This window comes from Neocloeon triangulifer, unplaced genomic scaffold (assembly GCF_031216515.1).
Source record: "Neocloeon triangulifer isolate White Clay Creek 2 clone unplaced genomic scaffold, ASM3121651v1 ptg000002l, whole genome shotgun sequence".
In the NCBI taxonomy this organism is placed as follows: Eukaryota; Metazoa; Arthropoda; class Insecta; order Ephemeroptera; family Baetidae; genus Neocloeon; species Neocloeon triangulifer.
In genome coordinates this window covers 2,400,256-2,424,848 of record NW_026775545.1, presented here as the reverse complement: position 1 = coordinate 2,424,848, position 24,593 = coordinate 2,400,256, and the positions used below count along the sequence as shown (strand labels likewise).

General features: G+C 38.3%; 5 protein-coding genes across 11 annotated transcripts; 1 reads left to right on the top strand and 4 right to left on the bottom strand.

Moving 5' to 3' along the window:
* Nucleotides 1-56: 56 nt before the first annotated feature.
* On the bottom strand, nt 57-16,071 carry LOC132204997 (DNA-dependent protein kinase catalytic subunit-like). 3 transcript variants are annotated; one of them, XM_059633794.1, is made up of 48 exons: nt 15,929-16,071; nt 15,256-15,510; nt 15,029-15,201; nt 14,803-14,980; nt 14,636-14,748; nt 14,361-14,571; nt 14,095-14,306; nt 13,855-14,036; nt 13,533-13,789; nt 13,319-13,483; nt 13,131-13,261; nt 12,800-13,072; nt 12,560-12,745; nt 12,353-12,503; nt 11,995-12,291; nt 11,822-11,932; nt 11,443-11,651; nt 11,206-11,392; nt 10,940-11,148; nt 10,740-10,893; nt 9,889-10,682; nt 9,634-9,807; nt 9,298-9,584; nt 8,976-9,239; nt 8,689-8,919; nt 8,202-8,639; nt 5,683-7,910; nt 5,393-5,628; nt 5,111-5,339; nt 4,911-5,058; nt 4,637-4,850; nt 4,409-4,509; nt 4,217-4,352; nt 3,969-4,148; nt 3,772-3,908; nt 3,539-3,713; nt 3,353-3,482; nt 3,105-3,291; nt 2,886-3,055; nt 2,684-2,829; nt 2,414-2,625; nt 1,624-2,353; nt 1,457-1,563; nt 1,243-1,401; nt 903-1,183; nt 653-847; nt 334-593; nt 57-276 (listed from the first exon to the last, which is right to left on the bottom strand). In XM_059633794.1, the coding sequence occupies exons 2-48, from the start codon at nt 15,470-15,472 to the stop codon at nt 199-201; spliced, it is 12,243 nt and encodes a 4,080-aa protein (XP_059489777.1). In that variant the 5' UTR covers nt 15,473-15,510; nt 15,929-16,071; the 3' UTR covers nt 57-198. The 3 variants fall into 3 exon arrangements, with proteins under 3 accessions (XP_059489777.1, XP_059489778.1, XP_059489779.1); XM_059633795.1 differs by lacking the exon at nt 15,929-16,071 and adding an exon at nt 15,637-15,882; XM_059633796.1 differs by lacking the exons at nt 14,095-14,306; nt 14,361-14,571; nt 14,636-14,748; ... (2 more) ...; nt 15,256-15,510; nt 15,929-16,071 and having other exon boundaries at nt 58-276; nt 13,533-13,685; nt 13,748-13,789; nt 13,855-13,995.
* A 131-nt stretch (nt 16,072-16,202) lies between these two features.
* On the bottom strand, nt 16,203-18,771 carry LOC132202909 (DNA-directed primase/polymerase protein-like). 4 transcript variants are annotated; one of them, XM_059630219.1, is made up of 9 exons: nt 18,539-18,751; nt 18,465-18,481; nt 18,184-18,362; nt 17,920-18,125; nt 17,770-17,848; nt 17,564-17,710; nt 17,344-17,510; nt 16,965-17,250; nt 16,203-16,907 (listed from the first exon to the last, which is right to left on the bottom strand). In XM_059630219.1, exons 2-9 carry the CDS (start codon nt 18,466-18,468, stop codon nt 16,569-16,571), a joined length of 1,407 nt encoding a protein of 468 aa, XP_059486202.1. In that variant the 5' UTR covers nt 18,469-18,481; nt 18,539-18,751; the 3' UTR covers nt 16,203-16,568. The 4 variants fall into 4 exon arrangements, with proteins under 4 accessions (XP_059486202.1, XP_059486220.1, XP_059486211.1 ...); XM_059630237.1 differs by lacking the exon at nt 18,465-18,481 and having other exon boundaries at nt 18,639-18,771; XM_059630228.1 differs by lacking the exon at nt 18,465-18,481 and having other exon boundaries at nt 18,539-18,750.
* A 59-nt stretch (nt 18,772-18,830) lies between these two features.
* LOC132202963 (protein OPI10 homolog) lies at nt 18,831-19,987 on the top strand. The gene is made up of 2 exons (XM_059630339.1): nt 18,831-19,081; nt 19,188-19,987. The coding sequence occupies exons 1-2, from the start codon at nt 19,052-19,054 to the stop codon at nt 19,749-19,751; spliced, it is 594 nt and encodes a 197-aa protein (XP_059486322.1). The 5' UTR covers nt 18,831-19,051; the 3' UTR covers nt 19,752-19,987.
* A 24-nt stretch (nt 19,988-20,011) lies between these two features.
* LOC132202928 (RAB6A-GEF complex partner protein 2) lies at nt 20,012-21,973 on the bottom strand. Its single transcript, XM_059630266.1, has 7 exons — nt 21,843-21,973; nt 21,573-21,700; nt 21,278-21,510; nt 21,070-21,219; nt 20,898-21,010; nt 20,688-20,840; nt 20,012-20,633 (listed from the first exon to the last, which is right to left on the bottom strand). The coding sequence occupies exons 2-7, from the start codon at nt 21,692-21,694 to the stop codon at nt 20,238-20,240; spliced, it is 1,167 nt and encodes a 388-aa protein (XP_059486249.1). The 5' UTR covers nt 21,695-21,700; nt 21,843-21,973; the 3' UTR covers nt 20,012-20,237.
* Nucleotides 21,974-22,186: 213 nt separating this feature from the next.
* LOC132202945 (MICOS complex subunit MIC27) lies at nt 22,187-23,744 on the bottom strand. 2 transcript variants are annotated; one of them, XM_059630316.1, is made up of 7 exons: nt 23,586-23,744; nt 23,446-23,533; nt 23,009-23,187; nt 22,813-22,953; nt 22,653-22,757; nt 22,506-22,591; nt 22,187-22,424 (listed from the first exon to the last, which is right to left on the bottom strand). In XM_059630316.1, the coding sequence occupies exons 2-7, from the start codon at nt 23,523-23,525 to the stop codon at nt 22,362-22,364; spliced, it is 654 nt and encodes a 217-aa protein (XP_059486299.1). In that variant the 5' UTR covers nt 23,526-23,533; nt 23,586-23,744; the 3' UTR covers nt 22,187-22,361. The 2 variants fall into 2 exon arrangements, with proteins under 2 accessions (XP_059486299.1, XP_059486290.1); XM_059630307.1 differs by having other exon boundaries at nt 22,506-22,594; nt 23,586-23,743.
* Nucleotides 23,745-24,593: the final 849 nt, after the last annotated feature.

Sequence of the window (24,593 nt, the reverse complement as noted above, 5' to 3'; positions counted from 1 at the left end):
TAAATATTTTAAGATAGTACCAGAGGCTCTAACAAAAGAATTATAAAATTATTAAAATTTATTTTGAAAAAAATGTTATTAAAAAACTAAGAAATTTATTGAAAACATAATTAAAAATTACAATGGAAAACATTAAGGAATGGATATATATTAGACTATTAGTTTATCTTCCGGCATTCCCCTTTGTTTTAAATATGTTTAATACCAAGGATCCCATCCCCAGAAAGTGCTTCCGAGAATGTGTTCATCAGTCGCTTGTTCGATTAAGCAGTCCACCTTAAATTTAAATAATTTCCATGCTTTAAAAATTACTCCAATTGACAAGGTTCTTACTTGTTGCTCTGCTGAGAATTGCGCTTTAAGCAGTGTTTCCAGGGATTGACTTTTCTTCTGCTCCTTTGCTTCATGCCTTAGTTGATCTCTCAATGAACCTCTTTTGCCCCTGACAAGGTTTACAAGTGCTCTCTTGACTTCAGTGTCAACTACACCTGTCAACAGCTCTTCCTCTGTGACCAACGCAGGCAAAACGCCTCTCAATTTGTCGGTGGCAAGTTCAATTTTCTGTTCAGCAAAAGCCACAGCCATACTTTCCTCTGAAAAATAAATAATGTGAAAATTTTACTCTTTTGATAAAACTTATATCCTGTGATACCTTCATTAGAGCTTGACGAGTCGTCCTCCAACTTGTACTCGGATCTGCTGAACCCCTGGGACTTGGCTAAATTTTTTGCATGTTCCTTCCAGTCCAGTGACGGCTCTTGGATGAAAACTTGCATCAAATTCAATAGCAACTCGTGATCCTTCCTCAGAGCGCACAAAGCGTGAATCATGCTGGCTCTGAAGGTACCTAAAGTTTTAAAAATAGTTAATTATATACAATATCTGTAAATTTGAAATCTTGCCTTGAGTTCCAAGTGGCCCCATGAGCTCGGAAATGTGTTTAGTCAGTCTGAACGGCATGAGCTCTGGCACTTGGAGGAATTGAGTCGCAGATCCAAAGGCATGCCCAAAGTCAATTCCAACAGGAATTCCTGTCCTCTGGCAGATCATGGTGTTTGATCGATGCCGATCGCCAATTCCCAGCAGCCAGTGGCACACTGAAAGAATGGCTAGATTGCAAGTAAAATTTTGGCGCAGCCAGAAAAATCCTTCGTTGCTGCTGCTCAGTTGCATGAACGAGCGCCTAGAAGAAAATTGTGTAAATAAAAGTTATGAAAACAAATTGGTTGTATTGTTTCTAACAGAAGTGGCTCAGGTGGTGCAGCGTTCGTCATGTGATGGAAGGTTTGCAGAGTTTTGGCCTCATTCCAATTCAAGTACATAAATTTGAATTTATCCTTGTGCGCCCTTCCAGGCAGCTCGTTTAACATTTTCTGTTCAAATGTATACCTCACGGAATTTCTGTAAAAGATTCACATTCTTAATTCCAAAATTCGATATTTTTTAATTAACCCACATTTGAGCTTTCTCAGTCTTAGTTAGAGCTGCTTCAGAGAATTCCTTTAAGGTCATGCAATTTGGTACAAACTCGATGACACCACACCGAGAGTTCAGCGGATTGACCTTTTACATAAAATTAATTAGTTGCATTTGCCACTTTTTTTTCTCTAGGAGTTAAATTACCTGATAGGTTTTGAGCTTGAATTGCCTTTCTCTGCAAATATTATCTTGTGAAAAAACGCCATTCATCATTTTGAACAGCATCTGGATCCTCTCGTCCTGCCTAAGATCCTCACCAGCTTTCACAATGTAGGAGTAGTTCCGACCATTGCTTCCAACGAAGGAAAGCTTGATAGGCTGTCTCAATGACTTCAAAACCACAAGAGAAGGGTCAAAAGTGCTAAATTTGATGTGGTGCTTTGGATTTGGAATTTTATCTCCCGTATACTGTCCGAATAACTCGACTTCTGTTGTGAATTTGCAGGCTTGGAATTTTGCCAGCCAAGGACAAAAGTCATCAACCAAATTTCTTGACGAGTTCACTTTTAGATGATCAACAGCACGGTTGAGCTTGGGCAGCAAAATTTTTAAAACATTCATAGCTTCCTCACAGTTGCCCTTGAAGTTTCGAGCATTTTCTAGCAAAGGCTTGACAGCATTTTCGACTTGTCTCGTCAATTCCGCCACAAAAGTGTACACATCCCCGTGCATTAGCAAGTCTTGCTTTTCTCCTTGGAATAAGTCCATTAGCATCTTGTCATTTTGCTCTTTGATGTCATCGATGTCGCCTTTTGTAATCGCTCTTGCAAGGTTCATGATGTGCGGGCGCATTGCAATTTCTGGCTGCTTCACACTGCAAAACGCTCTGATCATGGTGCCACTCAGGCTGTCAACCACCAACATCGATTCTAACCTGAATTTTAACGAGAATATTAATAAAAAAAAAAAAATGGGTATGAGCAAATTTACAAACTTTTTGATCAATTTCTTCGTTTTAGGCCGAACTGCATAATACTTTCCGGAAACTCTTTCTAAGACAAATTGGAAAGGAAGAACAAGTGCATTGGTGTACGTTTTGCCAATTCGCAAAAGCAGTTCCTCAATGATGTCCACTTTGTCTGTTTCGATGAAGGCCAAAATCTGATTCAACCAACCTAGAAACATCCATTCGGGCACTTGGTTGACCTTAATTAAAAACAAATAAATAAATAAAATCAATTAATTAAAAATTTTTGAAATCAACCTTCTCAATAAATAGCTCGCTAAAAACTTTGGTCACTTCTTCCATGTGGAGTAGCCCTGGAAAGAGCATACGGGCCTCTTTTGATCCGAGCCTCATCGCCTCCAACAAGCACGAGATTAAATTACGTTTAAGTTCGAGCTCCTCACCTGCAGAAAATTTAAAATGATCATGGTCATCATGTCAGTAAAAATCAAATTTTTACTCTTTGAGAGTTTTACGGAATCCAAAGCTCTTGCGTGTCGCACAATCCTCATCAGAGCTTCAACTACCATTTCATTGCTTCCAATATTCTCATTTGAAATCAACAGATCAACAGACTCCTGCGCCTTGCTTTGGCCATAACTTTCTAAGCTCTCGATTAATTCTCTAGTACTAAAAAGAACAACATTAAAAGATAATATCATATAAAATTTTGCCTCACTTTGTTGGTTGAGAGCCAATAGTGGAGAATATTTGATTAAGTTCTGGCGGCACGTCTAGGTTTCCATTGTCTCTGTAAAACTTAGCAATGGACCACACGATTTCCCCCATTTCACCATTGATTGTAGCTTTTTGCTGTTTCTCCAGGGTCGACAAAAGACTACCAGCATGAGCATGAACCGATTGATCTGAAAAAATGCGTTTTTAAGCATTTCTAACTTAATTTATGTGTATAAATATTTAACTAACATAGATCTAAAAATGCTATAGCTGTGTCTTTGATGCAGGCAGATGGATCCTTTTTCGTTTGAGCCGCTAACCACTTCACACGTCCAAGTGTCATTTTCCACTTCAAGCCCAGCTCACTGTCACCTCGTAACTACAATAATTATTTAAAATTTATTTTCTACAAGGTTAAACATATAATATACATACTCTTTGCGTGCTCTTGATGAACTTTGAGGCCACACTGATGTTGTTCTGCTTGATGGCCAAATCAACCAGGGCCAGTTCAAGTTTTGGTTTGGTTTGTCTGAGCAATTGGTATAATCGGGCGTTTTTGCAGTCTGTTTGGTCGAGTGTGGCTAGTGCTGTTGAAGCAAAGTAGCTCCTGGTGAAAAGAAAAAAATAAAAAAAATCAGCTCGTACATCCAAATTCAGCTACAGACCTATATTCGACTCTTGCTTCCCACATCAAAAGCGAGTCCACTGCATTTGGCTGACTCAGGCTCCATTTTTCACACAATCTTTCCAACTGATTTTCATACTTGGTGAAATCTTCCTGCACGCCAACTTCGGCAAATAGCTAATTTATAAGGAAAAATAGATTCAAAATATTAATATAATAATTTTATATGATCCTTACTATAAGCTCAGCTAAGGTTTGCAAGTTTGAGAGTTTCTTTGCTCTGGATCTAGGGAGCAGAGTGCTGAGGACAGACCACTGCTCAAAGAGAATCTGGAGAGCAAGCCTTGAGTAGAATCCACTTTTTTCCATGTCATTGTTCATCAGACAAATCAATGACATCTCTTCACTAAAACGATTCTGAAAATTCAAGATATAATTTATTTTACTCAAAAGAAAAGTAGAAAATGACAAGTTTTTATTCACACCTTCAAAACACTCAAATACTCGGAGACATTAAACCAGTTTTTGACTAGCTCGGAAAGGTGATGCTTTTCTTTACTGCCCTCTAAGATTTCAAAGATCTGTGATTTCAGGAACCATGGGAGTAACTTTTCTTGATTCCTAGTATTAATTATTAAATTTTCCTTCTCACGATTTTAAAAAATTGAAAAACTAACCAAGCATCTTGCCACAACGGTGACGCATTCCCATCTTCTATATTTGCCACCTCTGAAATTTTTTCACCAATTTCTTCCCATTTGGAAATCCTTTCAAGACACTATGAACAGTAAAAAAAGACATATAAAACCAGCAAAAATTAAAACTTCACAATAATGATACAACCAACATTGAATATTCTAAGGTGTCTAATTGATCACAGTCTCGTGTTTTGAAAAAAAAAATACCTTGCAATAAGAGTCCAGCGTGAAGTCATACTCGGGCGGGAAATAAAAAATGTCCACTTCGTCCAAGAAGATACTGTAGAGTCTTCGTGCTTGGAGCCAATCACCGACTGCTTCAGCTTGAACGGCTTCTTTGAGTTCATTACTCGAGCCATCTTGAGCAGCTTTAGAAATGATGGCTAATACTATGTCACGGTCCTCCAATAGTTGATAAAGCCTTTAAATTAATTTTAATAACATAAAACAAGTGATAAAGTGGGATTTCCCAAAATTTTACTCTGCAAGTTTTAGCCACTTTCTTTTCTCCTGGTCCGTCTGCACTACATCTTGGCGTGGTTTCTTAGACAACGGCTCACTCGAAGGCACTGAGATGTATTTTTCTAAAAGGAGGCATCCAAGTGGCGCCAAACTATTCACTGAGCAGACTGCAGATTTAAAATTAATTTAGAAAATCCTTGGAAAAATTTTAATACCAACCATCAACAATGAGATTTGGATTGAGCTCAAATTCCACCCTGAAGGAAATTTCCATAATTGAGCTCAGAAGCATGGGCACACAGCCAGTGGTGTTCTCAAATATCAACTTAAGCTCTTGTTGTAGTTCCTGCAGAAAGCTTTCATACTGGCTCGAATTAGCCTCTTTAAGTTTGGAGCACATTCCAGTGAAAAAAGACACAATGAGTGTTTTTGAAAGCTGTTGCTCCCGCTAGAAAAATCAATAAAAATAAACTGAAAAGAAGAAATATCGTTCCTTCAAACCTTTGCCAAAGCCTGCAGAGGTCTCAGAAGTGCACTATGAGGAATCACTATATCTGGGAAGTCGCCAATACGGTATTTCCTGTACAGCCTTACTTGGCCCTCCTTTTTCTGTTTGTGCTCTCGAGAAATGTCTGTACGTCTGCTTTTCAAAATCAACTCCTTCTTGGCAAAAAATGCTCTTTTCTTTTTGGCATCAGACACAAATCGGAAGTGTGAAATGGGCTGTGACTCGATTTCTTTAAAAATTTAAAATTAATATAGCATAAATTAAAAAAAAAAATTAATATTACCAGGTAGTTGAGAAGGAATGGAAGATTTTCTTGATCTTTTCTTTGCAGAGACCAAATTAAAAAGCAGACTAGACTGACTGGCAGCAAATTGTCCTAATGATTCGGAATCATCTGCTTCTTCTGGTTCGTCATATGTCGGATCAAAAGCTAAAGCTTGTTGAGTGGCTCGGAGATATCCAGCACCAGGAAAGGTCCCCCCAAGAGATTGGGACATCACCTGACTGGCCTGAGTCTGCACAAACAAAGGCTGTTGTACAGAGGCGTGCTGAGTGCGCCATGAGACCAGCGGCTGCATTTCTTCGTAGACACATTCACTCAGTTTGTGGTCGAAAAGGTTGCTCTCGAAGTCTGGCGAAGACGTGAGCTCCTCCAGCAGCAGTTCTGCAAAGCAGCCTAAGAAAAGATTTGCAGCTTTGTTGGTAAACAAAACTCTAAGCCAATTTACAAAGCGCTCTGGAAGGGTTTCTCCGGAGTTTATACCGTTTTCCCTCCAAAACGCAAGAATCTTTTTCTGAAGACTAGGCTCAGGGTCGGAGAGACCACCAACTAAAGCAGCCGTTGCCAATTTTTTCAGCTCAGCCTCGTCTCCATGAGTTGCATGGAGAAATTTTAATAAGACCCTCATCAGAAGCTGGTACGCATGGTCTCGGTTTTCCACTCGCGACTCTTTGAGAACTTTTGGCACTTTTTTCACATAGAAAAGAGTCTGCTGGGTGTCCAGTTCGGAAATCATTTTAACGACAATCTTGAGGGCAATTTCTTGCTCTATTGGCTCACAGCTCAGCAGTAGTCGATCCAGGCCCAAGTTGATTATATCTTGCCACTTGTCCTCTAAAGTTTCCAGTCTGCTCAGCACCATGTCAAGAGCTTGGGTTCTAAAGACTCCAATCAACTGAGGATAGTCGTGCATGATACGGTGCAAGAATGAGTCAACAACTTGCGGAAAGTGTCGATGGACCGTGTGCAGACTGATATAGAAAATACTCTTTTGCTCTTTGACCAAGTTGAGGTTTTTAATCACTCGTCTCAGAAGTGCGTCCCTGTCCATAGATGCTGCCTGGCCCCAGTGTTCTGGAGGCCCAAATAGCCATTTCAGCAAAAGCCCAAGATTCTCTGCCGCCAAGTGGAAGGTCTTCTTGTCCGGACTGACAAAGTGCTTTTCCAACAATGCATCCAGAAACTCCACTTCCGAGGCGCTGTTCCACGGGAGCAACTTGTTTGCAAGCAGAACGGCAACCAGCTGGAGTCCGCCGTACACCAATTTTTGGTTGGACTGTTTGGAAATTAGGTCAAAGAGCAGCTGGAAATCAACACTAAGACTTCGCTTCCACACTTCCAACATGGTCTTGATTAGTTCTAATATGTATCTGGAAATGTCTCTTCGTGGATTTACACTGAGGCGCATCAGAAAGGATAGCAGATTACTGGCCTCCATTCTTTGGAGTGCGTTTGCTGCATCCGGAGTGGCCTGCTCGTGCCAACCCAGCAGCATAGAAACAGTGTCGGTCAAAATGTAGTTGGCTTCTTTGCCCAGAGCTTTCTCATTAGCGACCGAGCTGATAAGCTCTATGAAGTATTTTGCATAGGGGCGGAAAACTTCTTCCGTATTGAGAATTATCTTGACAAGGAAGAGCTTCACATTTGGCTTTGTACGAGAGTCTTTCAAAGTGTCCTTGAAATTAACCATCCATGGTGGTAATTCATTCTGAGGTTTGATCTTTGCACCAAGTCTCATGATCACGCCACATATCATAGGCATACATGGGTGTTTGTTTATTGTGTCGAGCTCCAGCAAAACCTCCTCTTGCATGTCCACATCTTCCTCTGATGTGATGCTCTGGGACTCAGGACAAATGACGTCAACATTGCTCAAGTCAAATCGAGTGACGTCTTCAGACAAGGAGCTGCCAAAAAGTTGCTGAGATGCAAGGTATTGAACAGTCTGTGACCTCAGGCTGGCACTGCCTATTCGCAGGTTGGTTTTGCGCCGCATATCTCTTGCATCTGCCCGGATGTTCACAAGCATTTGTTTTTTCTCTGGTAATTGGTCAAAATCCATTCGAAGGTTGAAATTCTTGTCACAATCAATGATTTTGTCCCAGTGTGATTCATCAGGGGCATGCGGGAATAAGAGTTGAGAGTACTTGCGGTACTCCGAGGGCTGCACTTCAGGGTAGAGGCAGCAAATCACAGCTATCAGTGTATTCAAAGCGCAGCATTGGTACTCTCTGCAAAAACGACTTTATTAATTTTGTGTTACTTTTAACAGGGGCAAATGAATCATATTTAAATTGTTCCACAACGAACTATTCTATGGTCCATTGGCTAACGATTCCATTCTAAATATAGCAGATGACACATAGCAAAATTTCGAATTATCGCAAGATAGGAGGTGGGTGATGGGAAAAACAATAATTTTTTTTTTCAGTATAGTTTGTTGCAATAGTTTGCCGATCGAGCGATCAGCCATGGGAATATTGCATCATGGAACAATTTACCTTAAACTGGGGGAAACATACCTGTATAAACTCTCTTCCTCTTTACGAATCATAATTTTCTCAGAACGAGCAGAATAGGCGCATTTGGTGACTGAAGCGTTGAGACTGGTCGTAGGTGAAATTTCTTTAAAGGATTTAGCAATGGGTTTTTCTGGTTGAAGGTCAGCGTGACTCATCCTGCCGTACAAAAGTTGCAGCATCTTATAACACCCTGACTTTGAAATGATCTGCAACTTGAAAGCCTGAATGTTGCGCACAGGGTCAAATTTCCTCTGTATGTGCTTCCATATATTTTGGATTGAGTTGGTAAAGAACTCTTCCAAGACAGACAAGTGACAGCTTTCAAGAATAGGAACTAGGTACTGGTTAACATAACCACTCTTCTCGTCGACTTCTTTTTCTCGTTCAAATGCTTCAAACAGACTCTTAATCACTTCTATTTGTTTTTCAGGCGCCATTCTAAATAAAAATAAATCCTTTTCAATTTTTCCACATTTTAATTTTTTACCTTTTCATTAACAGCTTTAGTGCATCTTGGATTTCCTCCTTGCTGACGTGGTCCGAGTCTCTGCTAGACACAGATGCAATAAAGAGGACAAGTTTCACACTTTGAGAGATAAGCATGATCGTGAGCAGGCGGTTGAAGATTGCTTTGTAGCTCACAATTTCAGAACTCTCTGGTATGAGGTGACTTGAAAACAATGGGAAAAACTGAGCCTGCATTCCATTTAACGCTGACCTACAATAATCCAATCGAGAGAAATTAAGTCGGCTAAAAATTTTAGTTGAGATTACATCAGTTGGTTTTGGTGGTCTTCGTGCCAATTAAAAATTGGAGTGATAGCATCTAAACAACGTCGTTTTAAGCCCAAATCAATGTCACTGGCTTTCAGTTTCTTTTCAATCCATTCGACAATGTATTTACAATCATTAGAATCAGACGGCATCATGACAGCAATATAGGCAACCAACTCTGTCACCTCCAGAAAAGCTTGGCCCTCGCAGCTTGTCACCAAGTGGAAACTCTGCATAATTGCATGACATAATTCTCCGTGATATCTGAGTAAAAATTCAATCAAAAACTAAGTAAGTATTGGGTTAAAAGTTATGTACTTGCCTCTCCCTGATGATTTCGTTTTTGTGGACTTCTGCAAGAATACCACGCAATATATTTACAGCTTCTAGTTTATCGTCAATGCTGATTTGAATAATCTCTGACGTGCGATGATCGGTAACCTCAGAGCTAAGCAGACACAAAACAGACTCAACTGGGGATTCAAGCAGGTAATTGAAGATCAAAGCTCGCAGTTTGTTGGTAACTAATAGCCCAACAGTGGTAACAATCTTGCTCTCCAAGTCTTCGACTGGAGTGTTGTTCAGAAGTTGGTGATAAAGTAAAGTTTTCTAAAAATGCTTAAGTGAAAGGAAGAAATTTTTTCAAAGTTTCAATTACTTGTACACCAAGTTTAAAGGCAAGCCTTAAGAATGTTACCAGGAAGCTAAATGCACTTGGCGAACACTTAGCAACGAAGACGAGCTCATCTTGTCCATAGTAAAAGCTTCCAAATATATTTTCGCAAAGGGTATTCCCGAAAAGTATTCTTTTTGATGTGTTCCAAGGCAAGTTCTGTAAAAAAGTATTGTGAAATTAATACAGACATTGATTTAACAAATAATTTTTGGAAACAGGCGTAGGAAAAATTATCACCATGTGAATGCAATCTTTAATGTTGCACTCTAATAGTAAGAGACAGCCTTCAACAAAACAGTGCTTGGCATCAACTGTTTCTTCATCTATGGAAAGCTCTCCAGTTTCACTGAAAAGTTCCGAGTGTTCTTTGTGTTCTTCAAAGTAGTTCCTCAAGGCACTGCCCATTTTCTTCTTACTTTCCAAATTCAGCTTGTTTTGAGAAATTGCAAGGCACTTTTTTAGGGAGAGGCGCATTTTATCAAGCAAAGACTGATTTTTTAATGAGAAGGAGAGAGATCCTGGTTCAAAAAGTAGTAAGCAAATTATTTTCCAGAAGTTGCTGCCCAGCAAAGGGCTCATTGCAGTGCAGACAGCTGGGCTCAGGAGAGCCGCATCATATTCCAGGCACTTGGATTCCAAAACGCAGGAGACAAAATCGAGGACAGCAATAAGAGCTTTGCAATTCTCAGCTTCCAGTTCCTCTGCTTCTCTGACTGATAAGGTGAACTTTTCGTCTACTTCCATGGAGGCCAGCTTGCTCACAGTCCAATGGCAGAAGTCCGAGGTTGCTTTGAAAACCTGGGCATCCCCTTTGATCAAGTTTAGAAGGGGCACAAGCTCATTGGAGAGCAAAAAAGAGTAGCATTCCAGGGACCCCTGGAAAGTTAGCAGCCATTGCATTGGTAAACTTTGGTTCGAAGTTGAATCAAGCCTCTTCAGGGCATGGTCTCCTGCATCTTCACAAAGGACGAAGATATTTGTTGTCTGGTCTTTTAAGATTTCCGAGATGGCTCTTGTTTTGTCCTTGGAGCCTGTTGAAATATATTTTGATATATGGTTAAATTGCTTTAATTTAAGAATGAGCTTACCAGGAATACTCCACACAGCAAGTTTAAGGACCAAGTCCATGCAGACTTTTCTACAAGCCTCTATTCTTGACGAGCAGTTCTTCAACAGCCACAGAACAGCATCTCTCAGAAGATTCCCATCAAACTCTGGTGGAGTCTTTCGGTGCTCCGATTTCTAAGCTCACTTTAGAAAGGGACGTACAAAAAAGTTATAAAGCAACCTTGTTGAATATTGCTGATTTTTCTCTGAGAACTCGTTCGACATGGTCAAGTGCTTTGACTGTCTGATTTTGGATGCCTGTCAACTCATCGCTTGAATCGACCATCAGCAAACTACTGACCAGATAGTATAGCAGCTCCATCCAGCAGTCGTCTACTGATCTTTGCTCTCTAATGACTGTATACAAACTATTCACAGCTAACGCAGCACCTAGAATTTAAGCACTCTAAAAATTTGCTAAAAAATAGATTTGAGAAAAATGTGTACCAAGTCTTTTGAACTGGTTGGGGTGGAGACTCAGCAAAGATATTTTTCTCAGAATTCCTTCGAGACTGGTTGGTGAGGTTGGATCCACCTTTGAACCACATTGTTTGATAGTCCAAATGACAAACTCACGCAGGCAGATGGAACTGAAGTCTCTTAGCGCAACATTTTCCTTGTCAGTCAAGCCATCCTAAAACACTTTTGAAATAAAAGAGAAAAATAAATCAGTAAATCAACTACCATAATGTTTTCCAGAAGAACAATAGTTTCGTTTGTTCCAATTTTTTGCTGGTTTGTCTGATAGTGAACTATTTGCATTACAAGAGGCTGAAAAAGTTGTCTTACAAGGACATCAGAGTCGCAACCCAAAAGCAAAATAGTCGGAACAACATTCTTGGTGATTTTTGGTAACTCAGCATACTCGGCCGTTTTTTCGTTCAATTGCACAGCTAAAAACAATGAAAATTTTATTAAGATGTTGGCACCTGAGGAGTGTGGAGGTGATGTTGTAAAAATCTAGCTTGCTTTTATCATTTAAGAGAATCAAGCCTATTTTCAACGTCATGAAAATTAAATGTTATGGTTCTTATTAAATGAAATAAAAACCTTAAACACTCACCAGTGCCCAAAATGAAGAGAACGCTGGAATAGAGCATTTCACAAGCAGTGATTCTTGTATGCCTGTCACTACTTTCTAAAGTCAGTTTGCAAATTTGGGGCAAAAAGTCGTCTAGAAATTAAATAAAATATCAGATGAAAAAAAAATCAAAATAGCCTTTTTTAAATCCTAACCAATAAAGATAGAAGGTTTCATCTCAGCAAATGGCAAATCCAGCTTAAGTAGTTTGAGCGTTGTCCATGAAATGGCTTCTTCTGCGATTTTGAAATCATCAACCTTGAGAAGCGAAAGACAAGTTGGAGAGTCAAGTTGTGCCAAGAAAATAAGAATTTTCCTTTGCAAGGAGGCCAGCGCCGAATCTTTTTCCCCTGCTTCTGTCTGGTTGTTGCGCCGAGACACTCGAATCACGGAATGCTTTTTTGATTGCAGTTCGACAAGCTCTACAGGCGCATCAGAGCTGTCACTTTGGTCTGAAATAATTTTTTTTTTTAATATTTTAAATTTGAATTTTTTTGCAATTTGAATTCTGACCTTTACTATGGAGGTACTGGTCAAAGAGAGGAACAATTTCTAACAGAAACGGCTCAAGAGTGCCAGGGGGAAGCTCGAAGCTCCATTTCGACAATGTCTCAACCAGCTCTGACGTTATTTTGAGGTAACTCATGCCCATTTTCAGACCCATCTGCAAAGCAAAAACTTGAAGAAAATTGCGTTTATATAATTAAGATTTGAAAATACCCTGAAAGGAGGTGCTAAATATGGAACCAAAGTAGGAACGTGGCCAATTGGGGTTGCAAGTAATAACCTGATGCATGAAAGCAAAAGGTCTCCTTTAAACTGACTCATCCCGTTGATCAAGTCCATGTAAAATCTTCCAAGCAACAGGAAGATCTGATTTTTTCTGCTTTTCTCAGGACCAAGATCCTAAATATAATAAAAATTGTTACTTTTTCTCAATCTTATTAAGAATTAACTAACTTTGAAGTAGTTTGCTTTCTGGCAAGCAGTAAGGCACAGAGTGAGGAGTTTATTAAACCCGCTGACAAGGGGCTGCCTGACAGCTTGGAAAACAAGTGTTTCAATCAGACTGTCGGCCCATTTGAGGAAATTTTCTGTTTTCACTTTGGGCAGCAAATCGTGGCACAAATCCACTAGGTTGATAAACACTTGAAAGTCTTTCGGTGTGCACGCTTCCAGGCATGTCTCGGGATCTGATCCACAAACCTCAGAAGCAAAAGTCGGCTCCATTTCCTTTTTATAAATTTCTCAATCAGAGAAACTAAATAATCTTAATTAATATGAAAAATACCTCCCCATGTGTTTCTCTCGGTTTTCTCTCTTGAGTCTTGAGGTCTAGTTTCTTAACCAATTTTATGATTGATTGTGCAAAAGAAGTAAAAACTTCCTCGCCAATGATCTTACATCTTTCAGGCAATAGACCTTAATAGTTCAAATTTAAAAAAAGAAAAGCTTATAAACATCACGAATAAGATTTACCTTTGAAGTGAATCTCTTGAGATATATTCAGAATACCTTCCCATTCAGGAAGGAATCGGTCGTAGGTAATGAGCATGTAAGCTGCATACGGCGTCATCGATTCTTTATAAATTTCTGCATCAATGGAAATCACATGCGAGCAAGTTCTGATGATGGACTGGTAAACTAAAATGGGTATAAAATTTTTGAAAAATTTATATGTTCAAAACCTTACCAACTTCATCAATAAACTGCTCTGCAATGACACTCTTTTTTGTAAGAAGGGTGTCGAAAGTAACCAAAAGAGCCTCAATACAGCCTTGGTGGGCAAAAACAGGCAGAGTTGGGAATCGCTCAAACAAGAGAACACAAAGGCACTGAAGGGTAGCTTGAAATTGAGGCCCCACATTGGGAATTGAGCCAATTATTGAACCCAAAGCCAGCACATACTTTGGCAGATAGACCAAGCTTGGATCATTCTCCTTTGTACATCTAGATATTGTTTTAAAGAGTTTTTTTTACTTTTGCATTTGATTTAACAAAATTTTCTTTTTCACCTCAAAAATTCCTCTGCTCGCTGAAGAATAGTTAGGAACATGCTGTGCACTTCTTTCGGCCGCATGAGAGTGGCACAAGGCCCTGAAAAATTACCAAACCCTTGGATAGCCAAACTCACTTGGTACATTGTGTGGTTGTTTTCAATGGACAGCACCGTCTCTCTGAAGTAGTCCATGAAGTACTAAAGTTGTAATAAAAGCTGGATATTTTAATTTTTTTTAACAAGTTTTAACACTTACGTTAAACACAGCTTTGTCTTCCCTGTCACTTCTTCCTTGTAGGTACTGCCCAATTATGTAGTAAAAGGTGCTGATGCCCTGATATCCAATCTGATGTAGCTTTGGATGTCTGTGGGCTGCCCAGAATAGAAATGTTTCATGCCAGAATTTGTGGTCATTGTACATAAGGGGAGCCAGTTGCGACCCATGCTCTGCAAAAATCTCAAGTCCGGCTGAAATTCCCATAGTTAATAAAAATTTCCTTATTCAAGGAAAAAAAATCAAACCTTTTTGAGGTCCTTTAACTAGTTCTCGACCACCAGGAGTAACATCACGAGCAAATTTTATGTCTAGGAAATGTTTTAGGATTTTGTAAAGTTTTGATTGAGCACTTTCTTTTCCGTCCTCAGAAAAAGGATTTGCAGTCATTATGTGTTTCATTCCGAGCAGACAACCTTCGACAATCAGACTCTGTAATTTGTCAGACTCGAGCAAAGCCTGAAAACAAATTTAGCACATATTATTAAATAAATACTCTAAAATATAATTAATAAAAGAGTACCTGTGATTCTAAGCACTGCAATATCATTTCTTCTACTTTCAGTTCTTCTGAGCCAATTTCATCTTTATAGTTTCTGCAAATCAGTCCCAACAATTCAAAAATGCGTCTGAAAGCTACAGAGGAAAATGATAGATTCGAAGTGATTTGATATTTTAATTTTTAATTACTTCTCTGAGGTGGCTTTCTAAATGTCACTGCAAATCTGTACAGAGCGTTTAGTGTGTGAACAACTTCTCTGGACGGAATGGTTCTTCTCAAGCTAAATATCAGAATTAAATTGTCCAAAGCTAGCTCCTTTTCTCTCGAAGTTGTGTCAATGCATATTGCAACTTCAAGCATCAAACCCTTCAAAATATGCTTAATTTTTTTAAGTCTTTAAGTAAAATTATATACCCTTATATCGGCAATTTGCTTCAAAAGCAGAAACAATTTGAGTTTCTCTAAGAATCCTTTGATGAATTCGAGGGTCTTGTTGAAGATGTTGTTCAATTCCTTGCACAACATGATTTTTTGTACGAATTTCAGTACACCACAATTGTTGTCAAACAAAATACTCAGACTCATGCCTGAAACACAAGTATTTAATTACTTCACAGGTGCATAAATTCTAAAGAACAAACTGTAATCGGCTGGCATCAAATTCTCAATCACTTTGTGGAGTTGCTCGATGGCTCTTAGAATTCTGTCCGTAACATCCCGGTCAAACTGAGCGTATTTAATGTTGTAAGCTTCTGATGAGCAACCTGGTTCCCCTTGCTGAGGTCCATGTGTCCCTTGAGCTTTAGAGTCTACCAGAGAATGCAGCAGCTGCAAGGTAGCTTCGGTTTCCGTAGCCATTGCGGGATCAGATCATGTAACGTGTCGACCAAACCAAACTTTGAACAAGCATTAATCGGGGATATTATTTTAGGAAGTAAATTTAATGAATTCTAGGGAAAGCAATCAAACACATTTAAAAATTCAACATAATCTTAAATTATTGAAAATAATATAATACGAACATATACATATCTCGCTTAAAAATGAGCAGAAGAATAATGCCTTTGTGGCAAAAAGCAACACTCTTTTAAGTATGCCATTATGGAAAAATCTCAATTTGAATCCCAATCAAAATTAGGAATCTATCTACGAAAATTAAAAAGTGCCTTAAGATACACTACACGAGCATAGCATAGTTTTTGATAAGATTTCCAAAGCATTAATTCCAAATAATTAGTGCCATTAGTGCCTCACGTCGAGCCATAGGGAATGAAATGACGAATGACTGAAAAAAATCGAATAGAACATACATACCAAAGACCTTGAAACGATGCTTATCAGTATGATGAACTTTCTTAGATGCAGGCTTTAAAAAATACAACATCCGCCGCATCTTAAGAACATAAAAATTCGTAGAATGATACGTTCATCACACATTCGCATGCCCGTTTGTTTTGATTCTGTTCGTTTGCCGGGTGGGTGTAATCACTGTTATCCGGATGCCTTCAACCAATCGAAACCCGACATAAATGGCGGGAAAGTCCGAGTTGGCTAAAAAAGGTGAATTCTAATTTTATAATTTTTATTTGATTTTATCCTTCTCACTATGTTATTACATTTTAAACTTTTTAAACATACATTAATTATTCAAATTATACATTTTAATTACTTTTGCGTGCGCCAACAACTTGTAAAACTAAAGAACAGGAGGCAAAATATTAAGAAATTAAGAGTAGGAATTGACATAAAATGTAGCTGAAAATTTTAAATTGGCATTCGCCATTTAGCAAATCCTGGTACTAACATTTTAATTAAACAAAATATCACGAGAAATTTATTTTTCAGTGCGTGCCTAAATTTAAAATAAATATAGCAATTGTTACCAAAAATATGTAATTTTGCATTTGTGACATTTTTAAATTGAATAATTTTATCAGCAAATTCATTTTTAATATCACAACAAAATATTTGAAGCCTCATTATCATTAATTAGTTTAAGTTTTGTTTTTGACAAGGGCCCAGAGAGAGACATCTCCCATGGGTCGAGAGGTCCTCTTGTTTGAGTCAACAAAGGTTCAGGCAATGTTTGGAGTGTTGAGCAAAAATTACCACAGTCTTGCTTGTCTCCGCACTTCTGATAGAAAACGCCCAAATCTTTGATCACAACCCAGTAGACTCTGTGACGTTGATGAGCAGTTCCTTTATTCAGGCAAAATCCCGACGGCCCTGACGAATAAACGATTCGCCCTCCAGGGTAGCTCAGTACCTTTTTTAGGCCGACTGGCTTCAAGATCTGAAGAAAATAAAAATATAAAAAAAATCACATATTGGAGAAAGATTATTTAATTACTTTTTCAAAAAAGGCATCGAGATTAGGAAGTCCGGAACCAAGATCGTATTGGGTTGTTGTGACAGCAGACTTTTTAGATGCTTTACCTCTTCTTGGAATACGAGGGTCAATTTTAGTTAGGGGTGAGTAGAGGAGGACGGGGCAGTGCCGTGCAGAAACAAGGCTCATTAGAAATAGAGTCTCCATCTTCAGAGTTTCATTCAAAATGGGCAAGGCCAACTCAGCCTTAGAAGAATCACTCAAAACCAAAGGTGCGTTTCGACCAATCTTGGTGGAGCCCAGAATCCTATTTAGATTTAAATTTTTTTTACATCAAGTGTTTAAAAACTCTATCTAAATCTTTTAACCTTTTTTTATAATATATGAATACAAAATTTACCTAAAGTGCCTATTTCTGGTATAAACGCACAAATCGACTATGCAGCTTGGGCTTCCGTCTTTTTTCAAGACCTTCAGTTCTGGGTGCTGCCCTTGCTGTGTTACTTCTTGGACTAAGTCCCCCACAGCCCGGTTATTTTGAAAGCTGAAGAAGGTATTGAAAATAATCTGCAACCACAAAACTAAGTAAAAAATAAAAAACCAGTACAAAAATGATTTACGTGTTTGCTAAATTTGGAGTCATTTGAAGAATCAAGTTGAATGACCATGGAGCGATTAAGATTTAGTAACATTTTTGTGTTCATGTGCTGCAGGAAACAGTCAATAACCGTCTGAGTCATTTGCTCCCCGTCCAAATTTGGGTTAGTCTAAAATATATACGACATTTGTTATACTTATTGGCTTGAAATAAAATTTTCAATAATACCTTTTTGTCATACTCCAAATCTAAATAAAGCTTAGATGGCATGTCAGCAGCAATAATTTCATAAAAGTAGTTTAAAGGCCTGAAAATTAATGAAAGGATAAATTTAATATTGATAATTTTTTCTACTGAGATGTACTGAGAAAATTTAACCTTTTGCTTGTGCGATAGAGAAGCTCAAGGGGGTGGACAAGAACAAATGTCCTGATACCCCTGAGGGCGTCATGAAAGACAAAAGGCAGCACTCCCAAGTGCTGGTTGTGCTGCAAGCAATCCAGAAGATCATCTTGTTTGCGGAAAAAGCGCCATCGACGGCTCTCTTCGCTAAGGGCGGCTCGCAAGACATTTCTTTCCTGACTCTAGAAAAAAAACAGGGTTAGAATTTAATAAGGCATAAAATTAATAATTAGGACTTGCTTCTGCAAAATGCTTGAAGTATTCCTTTTCAAGATCCACGGCAATTTCAGATGGGTAAACCCGTTCTTTGACAGGCTCAGTCTCAAAATGTTTGGCAGGATCAAAATTTTCAAATTTAATCTCTCTCAGGTCCATCAACCCTTGTCTTTGATTTGCTTCGTCGTATTTCCTTTTTTTCTCTGGAGAGTTAAAAATATACATATATATTAATTATTATTTTCTTGGAGTCAATATATAGTCAATACATAAACAAAAAGATTTAACAAATTTACGAAATTTACCCATTCTACATAAGAGGCTGAAAAGTGGTTTCTCAAATTGAATTGGATGGAGTTTAAAAAAACGTGTATTTTACTTTTGAAAGACCAGGTCAAATTATAAAATTTTCCGTAATTTAAACTGATTTAAACTTTCTTCCTCTTCCTTTTCAAGCAAGTTGCAAAAAAAAAAAATACAATTTTCTGATGAAAATGTTGATGTTGATCTTCGCAGCCGAGCCACCTCCCCCTTTTCGGCCTTTTCTCTCCCGCGCATCGCCACACACATGTCTGTGCGTGCGCCGTGCGGGGTGAGCGCCGCGCCTTGGATTTCGTTCTTTGTTCTGGAACGTCATTTCTGGACGGTTCCTGACGTATTTTTCGCAAATTGCGCATGCGTACCGTTTGTTATGATTTTGTTTGGGCCAGTTTTTTTTGTCTGTCGCAGTTAGGTGAAGAAAGACATCGTGGCTTTTTAACCATTTTTTACATTGCGAATTTGGTTCTAAATATTATAATAGTGTCTCTCGCTATAATTAAATAAAATTATTTGGCGTATTATGCGAAATTTTTAACAATTTTAAGTCAATAATACCGCTAGAAAATTCAAAATGTTTGCTGTAATGGTCACAGGACGATTGGTGAGATATTAAAATTGTTATTAATTGGTGTTAAATTAATTAAAACGTATTTTTTTAAAATTAAAAAATTTTCTTTCAACTTAATTTAATTTTGCAAAATTTTTAGGCTCAAACGCAGTGCGAGCAGATCACTGAAACGCAATCAGTCTTCACAATTGCGGACGCGGACAATATCAACCACATTGTTGTGTTTATGACTGGAACGACCCCATTTCCCGAGGGCTACGGAGCGCAGGTTTACTTCAGCTGGCCCGAACCAAATGCTCCGCCAACCTGGCTGCTACTCGGCCACCTGGCCAACGACAAACCCTCGGCCATTTTCAAAGTGTCCGGTCTGAAGCATGCCCCAAACACAGTTGTCGATCCTACGCAGTTCGGACAGCAGCAGTTCTCGCACTTGGCGCAGATCGGGCTGTCCATCGAGCCACTTTTCACCATCCAGCAGTCAACACCAGCCATCACCACAGAGCCCTTCAAGGGGTCTAAGTTTGCCGAGTTCACGCAGAAGATGCTAGACAACTTTGTCAATTACATGACCAGCTTCGGGATCACGCAATCTGAAATGACGCCCAACCCTAATGAGACCTTCCTGCCTATGTCCAAAATGCAGACCTGGTATGCCAACTTCCAACGACGGCTCGCACAGAATCCCGATTTCATCTTTTACTGACAAACAACTGAACTCTCTCCCAAAACTTTTGCTCCGGGCAGCAGACTGATGAGACTTTTTGAGTTGCCCTTGCAAACGACTGACGGGATTATTTTTTTCTATTTGGAAAAATGTAATATTAAAAAAAGAGGTGAATGTGTATTACAGGTGAAAATCTCTCCAACCAATTAAAAGTGTATTGTGTCTGTCATTGTTGCTGGCTTTTTCAAAGCAGCCAATAAATTAGTTTGAAGTAGTTCCATTTGTTTAAAACTGCAAACTTCTTATATAATAAAAAATATATTTAATTAAAACTCATTATTACACAACAATAATAAAATTCATTAGGAATTTTCTCCATAAGTAATATAAGCAGCAGATAAAGTTCAAAATGGGCATTTTTAGCAAAATTCAGGTTAATATTTTAATTATTAAAGAAAATTTTAAGATCAATATAAATATTCCAATTCTCTTGCCTTCATTGAGAGTAATTTACTAATTAATTCTTTAGAAAACCATTTCGTGCTTTGTCTGGGCTCGGATGCCCTGAGACACGAGCTGTGGGTTGGAAGGGTAAATTGTTACTGGAAGGTCCCACACCATTGTTTCAATGGGCAGATTCGCAGGCCCCTGCCAAGTGCCCCCGTCGTCTGGTATCACTTTCAGATCGGCCTCTGGTTCGACACTGATAACAAACTCGAAATGCAATTTCCACTTGAGTGAGACAAGATTGGTGCTGAAGGTTGGCGCCAGGTGCAGGGGAATGGGCAGGCACAGGTGGGAATTCTGAAGACCGAGACACACTTCGTGGGCCTTGCTCGAGATGGAAACTGCAGGCGCCTGGTTTGGATGGTGCCGTCTTCCCTCCTCTATCTCTTCTTCGCTCTGAAGGGCCACGGACAACTGAAAATATTTTTTATTCAAAATAAAAATTTGACTTTCAAATTAAAAATGTACTTGAACACAAGGAACGGCTGCGTCTACAAAGTCAAAGGTGCCAACAATGTCCTCTCCTAATTTGTATGCCTGTTTAAACAAGCAAAATCGCACAACTTTGCCACGGCTATTGGTTATGTTGTAGAAATTTGGACTTCGTCTAGCTGTTATGTTCTAAAAGATCAATATTATTTTAAAGACCAAAATCAATAGAATGATTGAAACACAAACCTGCAATTCTTGCAACGCAAGATCTGTGGCTGACTCTTTTTGCTGGTGTTCCAAAAAAGGATTGTTTGGGGTAAGCTCATCATTTTCTCCGTACAAAAATGTTTCTGTTATTCCTGAAAGTAAATGAAAAGTTTTAACAATAAATTCTACATTAACAAAACAAAAAATATACCTTGGATAACGAGAACTCTCAGGGGAACCCTCAACATTTTAATTGGTAGGTTCACTCTCTGGACGCCAACCGTAAGCTTATATGAATATTTGACAGCCTGGCCTCGAAATGATGGTGGTGCCTCACTTGGTAGAGTCTCAGTGTACAAAACTAAAGAAATAAAAATGCTATATCAAAATGTGACGCGTTGATTATAAAAATTATTTACAGGTCTTGCTCTCTCCCGAAGATAGTCGAAGGTCGCAAAAGAGTATTTTTGGTTTTGTAGCAAGTACAATTTGGCCATTCTCGCCTTTGCAAGGAACGTAGGACGTGTGAGACAAACTGTTTGCTGCCTCTTCGACGGAGCTTCCTTCTTGGCTACCAGAAACTCGGGACTCATTTACAGCACAAATGCAGTGCATCTGCACGCTCGCCCACGCAAGATTTTCAAAAACGTCACTGGAAATTTAATGAAATATTCAGAAAGATGATTGAATACAAAAAGTTGTCGTAAAATTTACTTGTTGCTCTGTGAACGAGTATTTTCAGGAGGTGATGGATTTCGGAAGGTCACACTGCATTCCACCATCTCTCCTGCAAGGTACACAGGTCCGCGTAACAATCTTGCTGTCAACTCAATCATTGTCACCTGAAAACACATAATTATTATTGAATACGTGGCCCTGTAAAAATGACTTGAAAATTATGATACTTTCGTAAATTTTTAATTGAATGCTTACAAAAATGGCTAGCACAAATTATTTTGCTTGAGTTTCCTATTTAAAACTTACCAAAATATCGGGAAGAACAACAAATTCTTTGGCAAATATCACATTCAAAAATTAATCACGTCTCACGTCAAATTTTTGTTATGGTTTTATCGCTATCCACGCCCCCTTTTTACTCGTTTCTGATTGGCCGTTTTGATGCGATTATGCGCAGATTTTCAAGTAATATGAGGGAAATGTTTGAAAGTTTGTTGAAATATTATGCAGACTAAGTTATTTTCATTGTTAAACGACCAATCGGATATGATACCATAAAACTGGTACCACCTCCGATTGGTTTACTACAATGCAAAAAAATTCATTGTTTCATCCCATTGGTGAGAATAAACATAAGAGAAATTTAATGATGATGAAGGATTTTTGCTATTTTTAATAAATTGATTTCAGTAAATTAGTTTTAATCATCCTGTAATAGAACCGACTTATAAGAATTACTATTTACAGCTACAACAAAAGAATCTTCTGTAATGAAGTTCCCTTTAGCTCCAACAACGTTTACGAGTGATATCATCCCACCTGAACCTATGATCGAGTGGTGTAAAGGTCTTTGTCTTCAGGGTTTGACATTCCTGGATCTCCCTTGATCTGCAAAAAACATTAAATTAAAAAAAATTATTGGAGGCAACGTTTCTTTTTTTTATAAACATAAAACATAGGCAAGCTCACCACAGAAGCTTTCATTGTTAGCTTAGGGGCCTCTGGTGGTTTTACAACAATTTTTACTGGAGACGGACCCGTCTTTTCAACAGAATCTGCTGGAATGTTAATTTTCTGTCTTAAATTTTCAATTTTTAATAAAAATTTGCAAATCACCTCCTTTCACAAAATTGTATCCAATAAGAGCATACTTTTTAGAATTCACCACCAAGTCCTTGGAAATCTCAATGGCTTGGTTGGGATAGCATAAGGCTGCCATTCCTAAAATTTTAAATACTTGTAATTTTTGAAATAGCCACAGAAGTAATGTAATTGCCTGTAGAGGCGGTGGACATGTAGAAAATCTTTCTGAAAAAGCCTCCTCGCAGTCCGAAAATGAGTCCAGCCATTCCGGCCATTGCCACAGCGCCTACTCTGGGGATGTCATTTTCCTCCTGCCTCAGGTATTCAAGGGTACCTAAACAAATTCAGTTTATAAATTAGGTCTATCAAAAAATTTTAGAATTACAAACCACTAGCATGGGCGACTCCAGTGTCAATCTTGTCCTTGAACTGCGTCAAGTCAGGGCTAAGTTTTTCGTAAAGGTTAACGACTTCACCTCTGCAGGTGGAAAGGGATTCGCTTAATAACTGCCTGATCAACGTAGGCTCATCCTTTTCTTCTTGGACCTTCAATGTCTCTTGACGGAACCTAAAAAAATTGAAATATGTAATAATCTGTAATAATGGCAAAAAAAATGTTAATATGAGTGACTAGTGTTATTAATTTTCTATGTATGTGTATGTATACATACACCGCTACACACAAGTACACAATTATAATAAAATAATTTTTTGTAAAAATTAATATTGTAAAAATTTTAATTTTAGCTAAATGACAACGAAAAATAATGAAAAATAAAAAATCATGTTTTTACTTTTTGCCTAAATCAATAATAATATGTAATACCTGTCGACTTCGTCACGATAAATTGGAATTTCGGTTCTCCGGATTGGTCCAGCAAAAGGATTTTTCTCCGCCATAATCATCGGCACGTCTGAAAAAAATTAAAAGTTTCGTTTGGAATATTAGAAAGCCAAAAAAGTTACCTGAAGTGGCTGAAGTGCTAAAAATCAGGAGCCCTCAAAATTTTGACAAAACTTTTGATCAAGTGGGCCGAGCGAGTTAAACGCTATGAGCCGGAGAGGATCAGCGAGTGGATTTGTTCAACAATGTCGGTTATGGACTGGTAATTGTTGCAAGAATCAAGAATTCTCTTGCTCGCCAATTCTTACCCTCCCCTCACTACTCGACAAATGATTGGTGATTGGTTCATGATTTTGATGATTTTGCTACTTGTACCGCCCACTTCTGCTATGTTTTTCGATGATCGCGAGCGTGAAGCCAGGTTCACAGGTTCAAACGGTTATACCGGCAGGGGGCGGGGATATCGGTAACCGGTTGTTTGTGGAGCGGGGTGGCGCGACGTATTTTTATAATTTGAATCCAAAAGCACACGCAAATGACACTCAAGCTGGAATTTATAGTTCACTGCGTACTATCTTTTCCGCGTCTCAGGAACAAGTATTTTTAATATTTTTATGCATGCATATTTAATACGTCATTTAAAAATATATGTCATATTTCTTCACCTTCTTAAATTTAGAAATACATAATATTATATAATTATCAGCAGAATATTTTTATGAACATGGTCAAAATAAAATAAGTTAATTAAACCCAAATAAAATAAGAATATTACAGGCATTCATTTTCATTAGGCTGTGGTGCATTGTATGAGATCAAAGTATAAAAATTTTTTCCACTGTTCTGAACAAATTTATATATATATTTTTTTTAAATTTTACAAGCTATGTGTATTCATAAAAGAGATATTTGCCTAATAGCTTGCTTGTTATCTTTTATATTTAATCAAATGTTTATACCAATTTTTTGAGATTGAAAAATCTTTTATATTTTTCAAAAATTTAATTATTCGGATCATTAGGACCAAAGTTACGATTTTTTGAGTTTTCGTTTTTACAGAAACTTGAACAGCGCAATGACGCCGATGTCTCTCTTGAGTGAGACGACCGCGGCTTTTTAGTCCAAAAATT

What these genes read in the sequence shown, in the direction of transcription:
- LOC132204997 (XM_059633794.1), bottom strand. Translation starts at nt 15,472, where the DNA reads ATGGCTACGGAAACCGAAGCTACCTTGCAGCTGCTGCATTCTCTGGTA. An exon ending in GCGAGCTATTTATTGAGAAG is followed by an intron (nt 2,626 to 2,683) that starts GTTGATTTCAAA and finishes TTTTTAATTAAG; the next exon opens with GTCAACCAAGTGCCCGAATG. An exon ending in TCAAGCTCAAAACCTATCAG is followed by an intron (nt 1,564 to 1,623) that starts GTAATTTAACTC and finishes TTTATGTAAAAG; the next exon opens with GTCAATCCGCTGAACTCTCG.
- LOC132202909 (XM_059630219.1), bottom strand. An exon ending in CTCTATCGCACAAGCAAAAG is followed by an intron (nt 17,849 to 17,919) that starts GTTAAATTTTCT and finishes ATTAATTTTCAG; the next exon opens with GCCTTTAAACTACTTTTATG. An exon ending in ATTTGGAGTATGACAAAAAG is followed by an intron (nt 17,711 to 17,769) that starts GTATTATTGAAA and finishes TATATATTTTAG; the next exon opens with ACTAACCCAAATTTGGACGG.
- LOC132202963 (XM_059630339.1), top strand. Translation starts at nt 19,052, where the DNA reads ATGTTTGCTGTAATGGTCACAGGACGATTG. An exon ending in TAATGGTCACAGGACGATTG is followed by an intron (nt 19,082 to 19,187) that starts GTGAGATATTAA and finishes CAAAATTTTTAG; the next exon opens with GCTCAAACGCAGTGCGAGCA.
- LOC132202928 (XM_059630266.1), bottom strand. Translation starts at nt 21,694, where the DNA reads ATGATTGAGTTGACAGCAAGATTGTTACGCGGACCTGTGTACCTTGCA. An exon ending in TTCGGGAGAGAGCAAGACCT is followed by an intron (nt 21,220 to 21,277) that starts GTAAATAATTTT and finishes TTATTTCTTTAG; the next exon opens with TTTTGTACACTGAGACTCTA. An exon ending in CAGCCGTTCCTTGTGTTCAA is followed by an intron (nt 20,634 to 20,687) that starts GTACATTTTTAA and finishes AAATATTTTCAG; the next exon opens with TTGTCCGTGGCCCTTCAGAG.
- LOC132202945 (XM_059630307.1), bottom strand. Translation starts at nt 23,525, where the DNA reads ATGATTATGGCGGAGAAAAATCCTTTTGCTGGACCAATCCGGAGAACC. An exon ending in TGGAGTCGCCCATGCTAGTG is followed by an intron (nt 22,954 to 23,008) that starts GTTTGTAATTCT and finishes GAATTTGTTTAG; the next exon opens with GTACCCTTGAATACCTGAGG. An exon ending in TAACAATGAAAGCTTCTGTG is followed by an intron (nt 22,425 to 22,505) that starts GTGAGCTTGCCT and finishes TGTTTTTTGCAG; the next exon opens with ATCAAGGGAGATCCAGGAAT.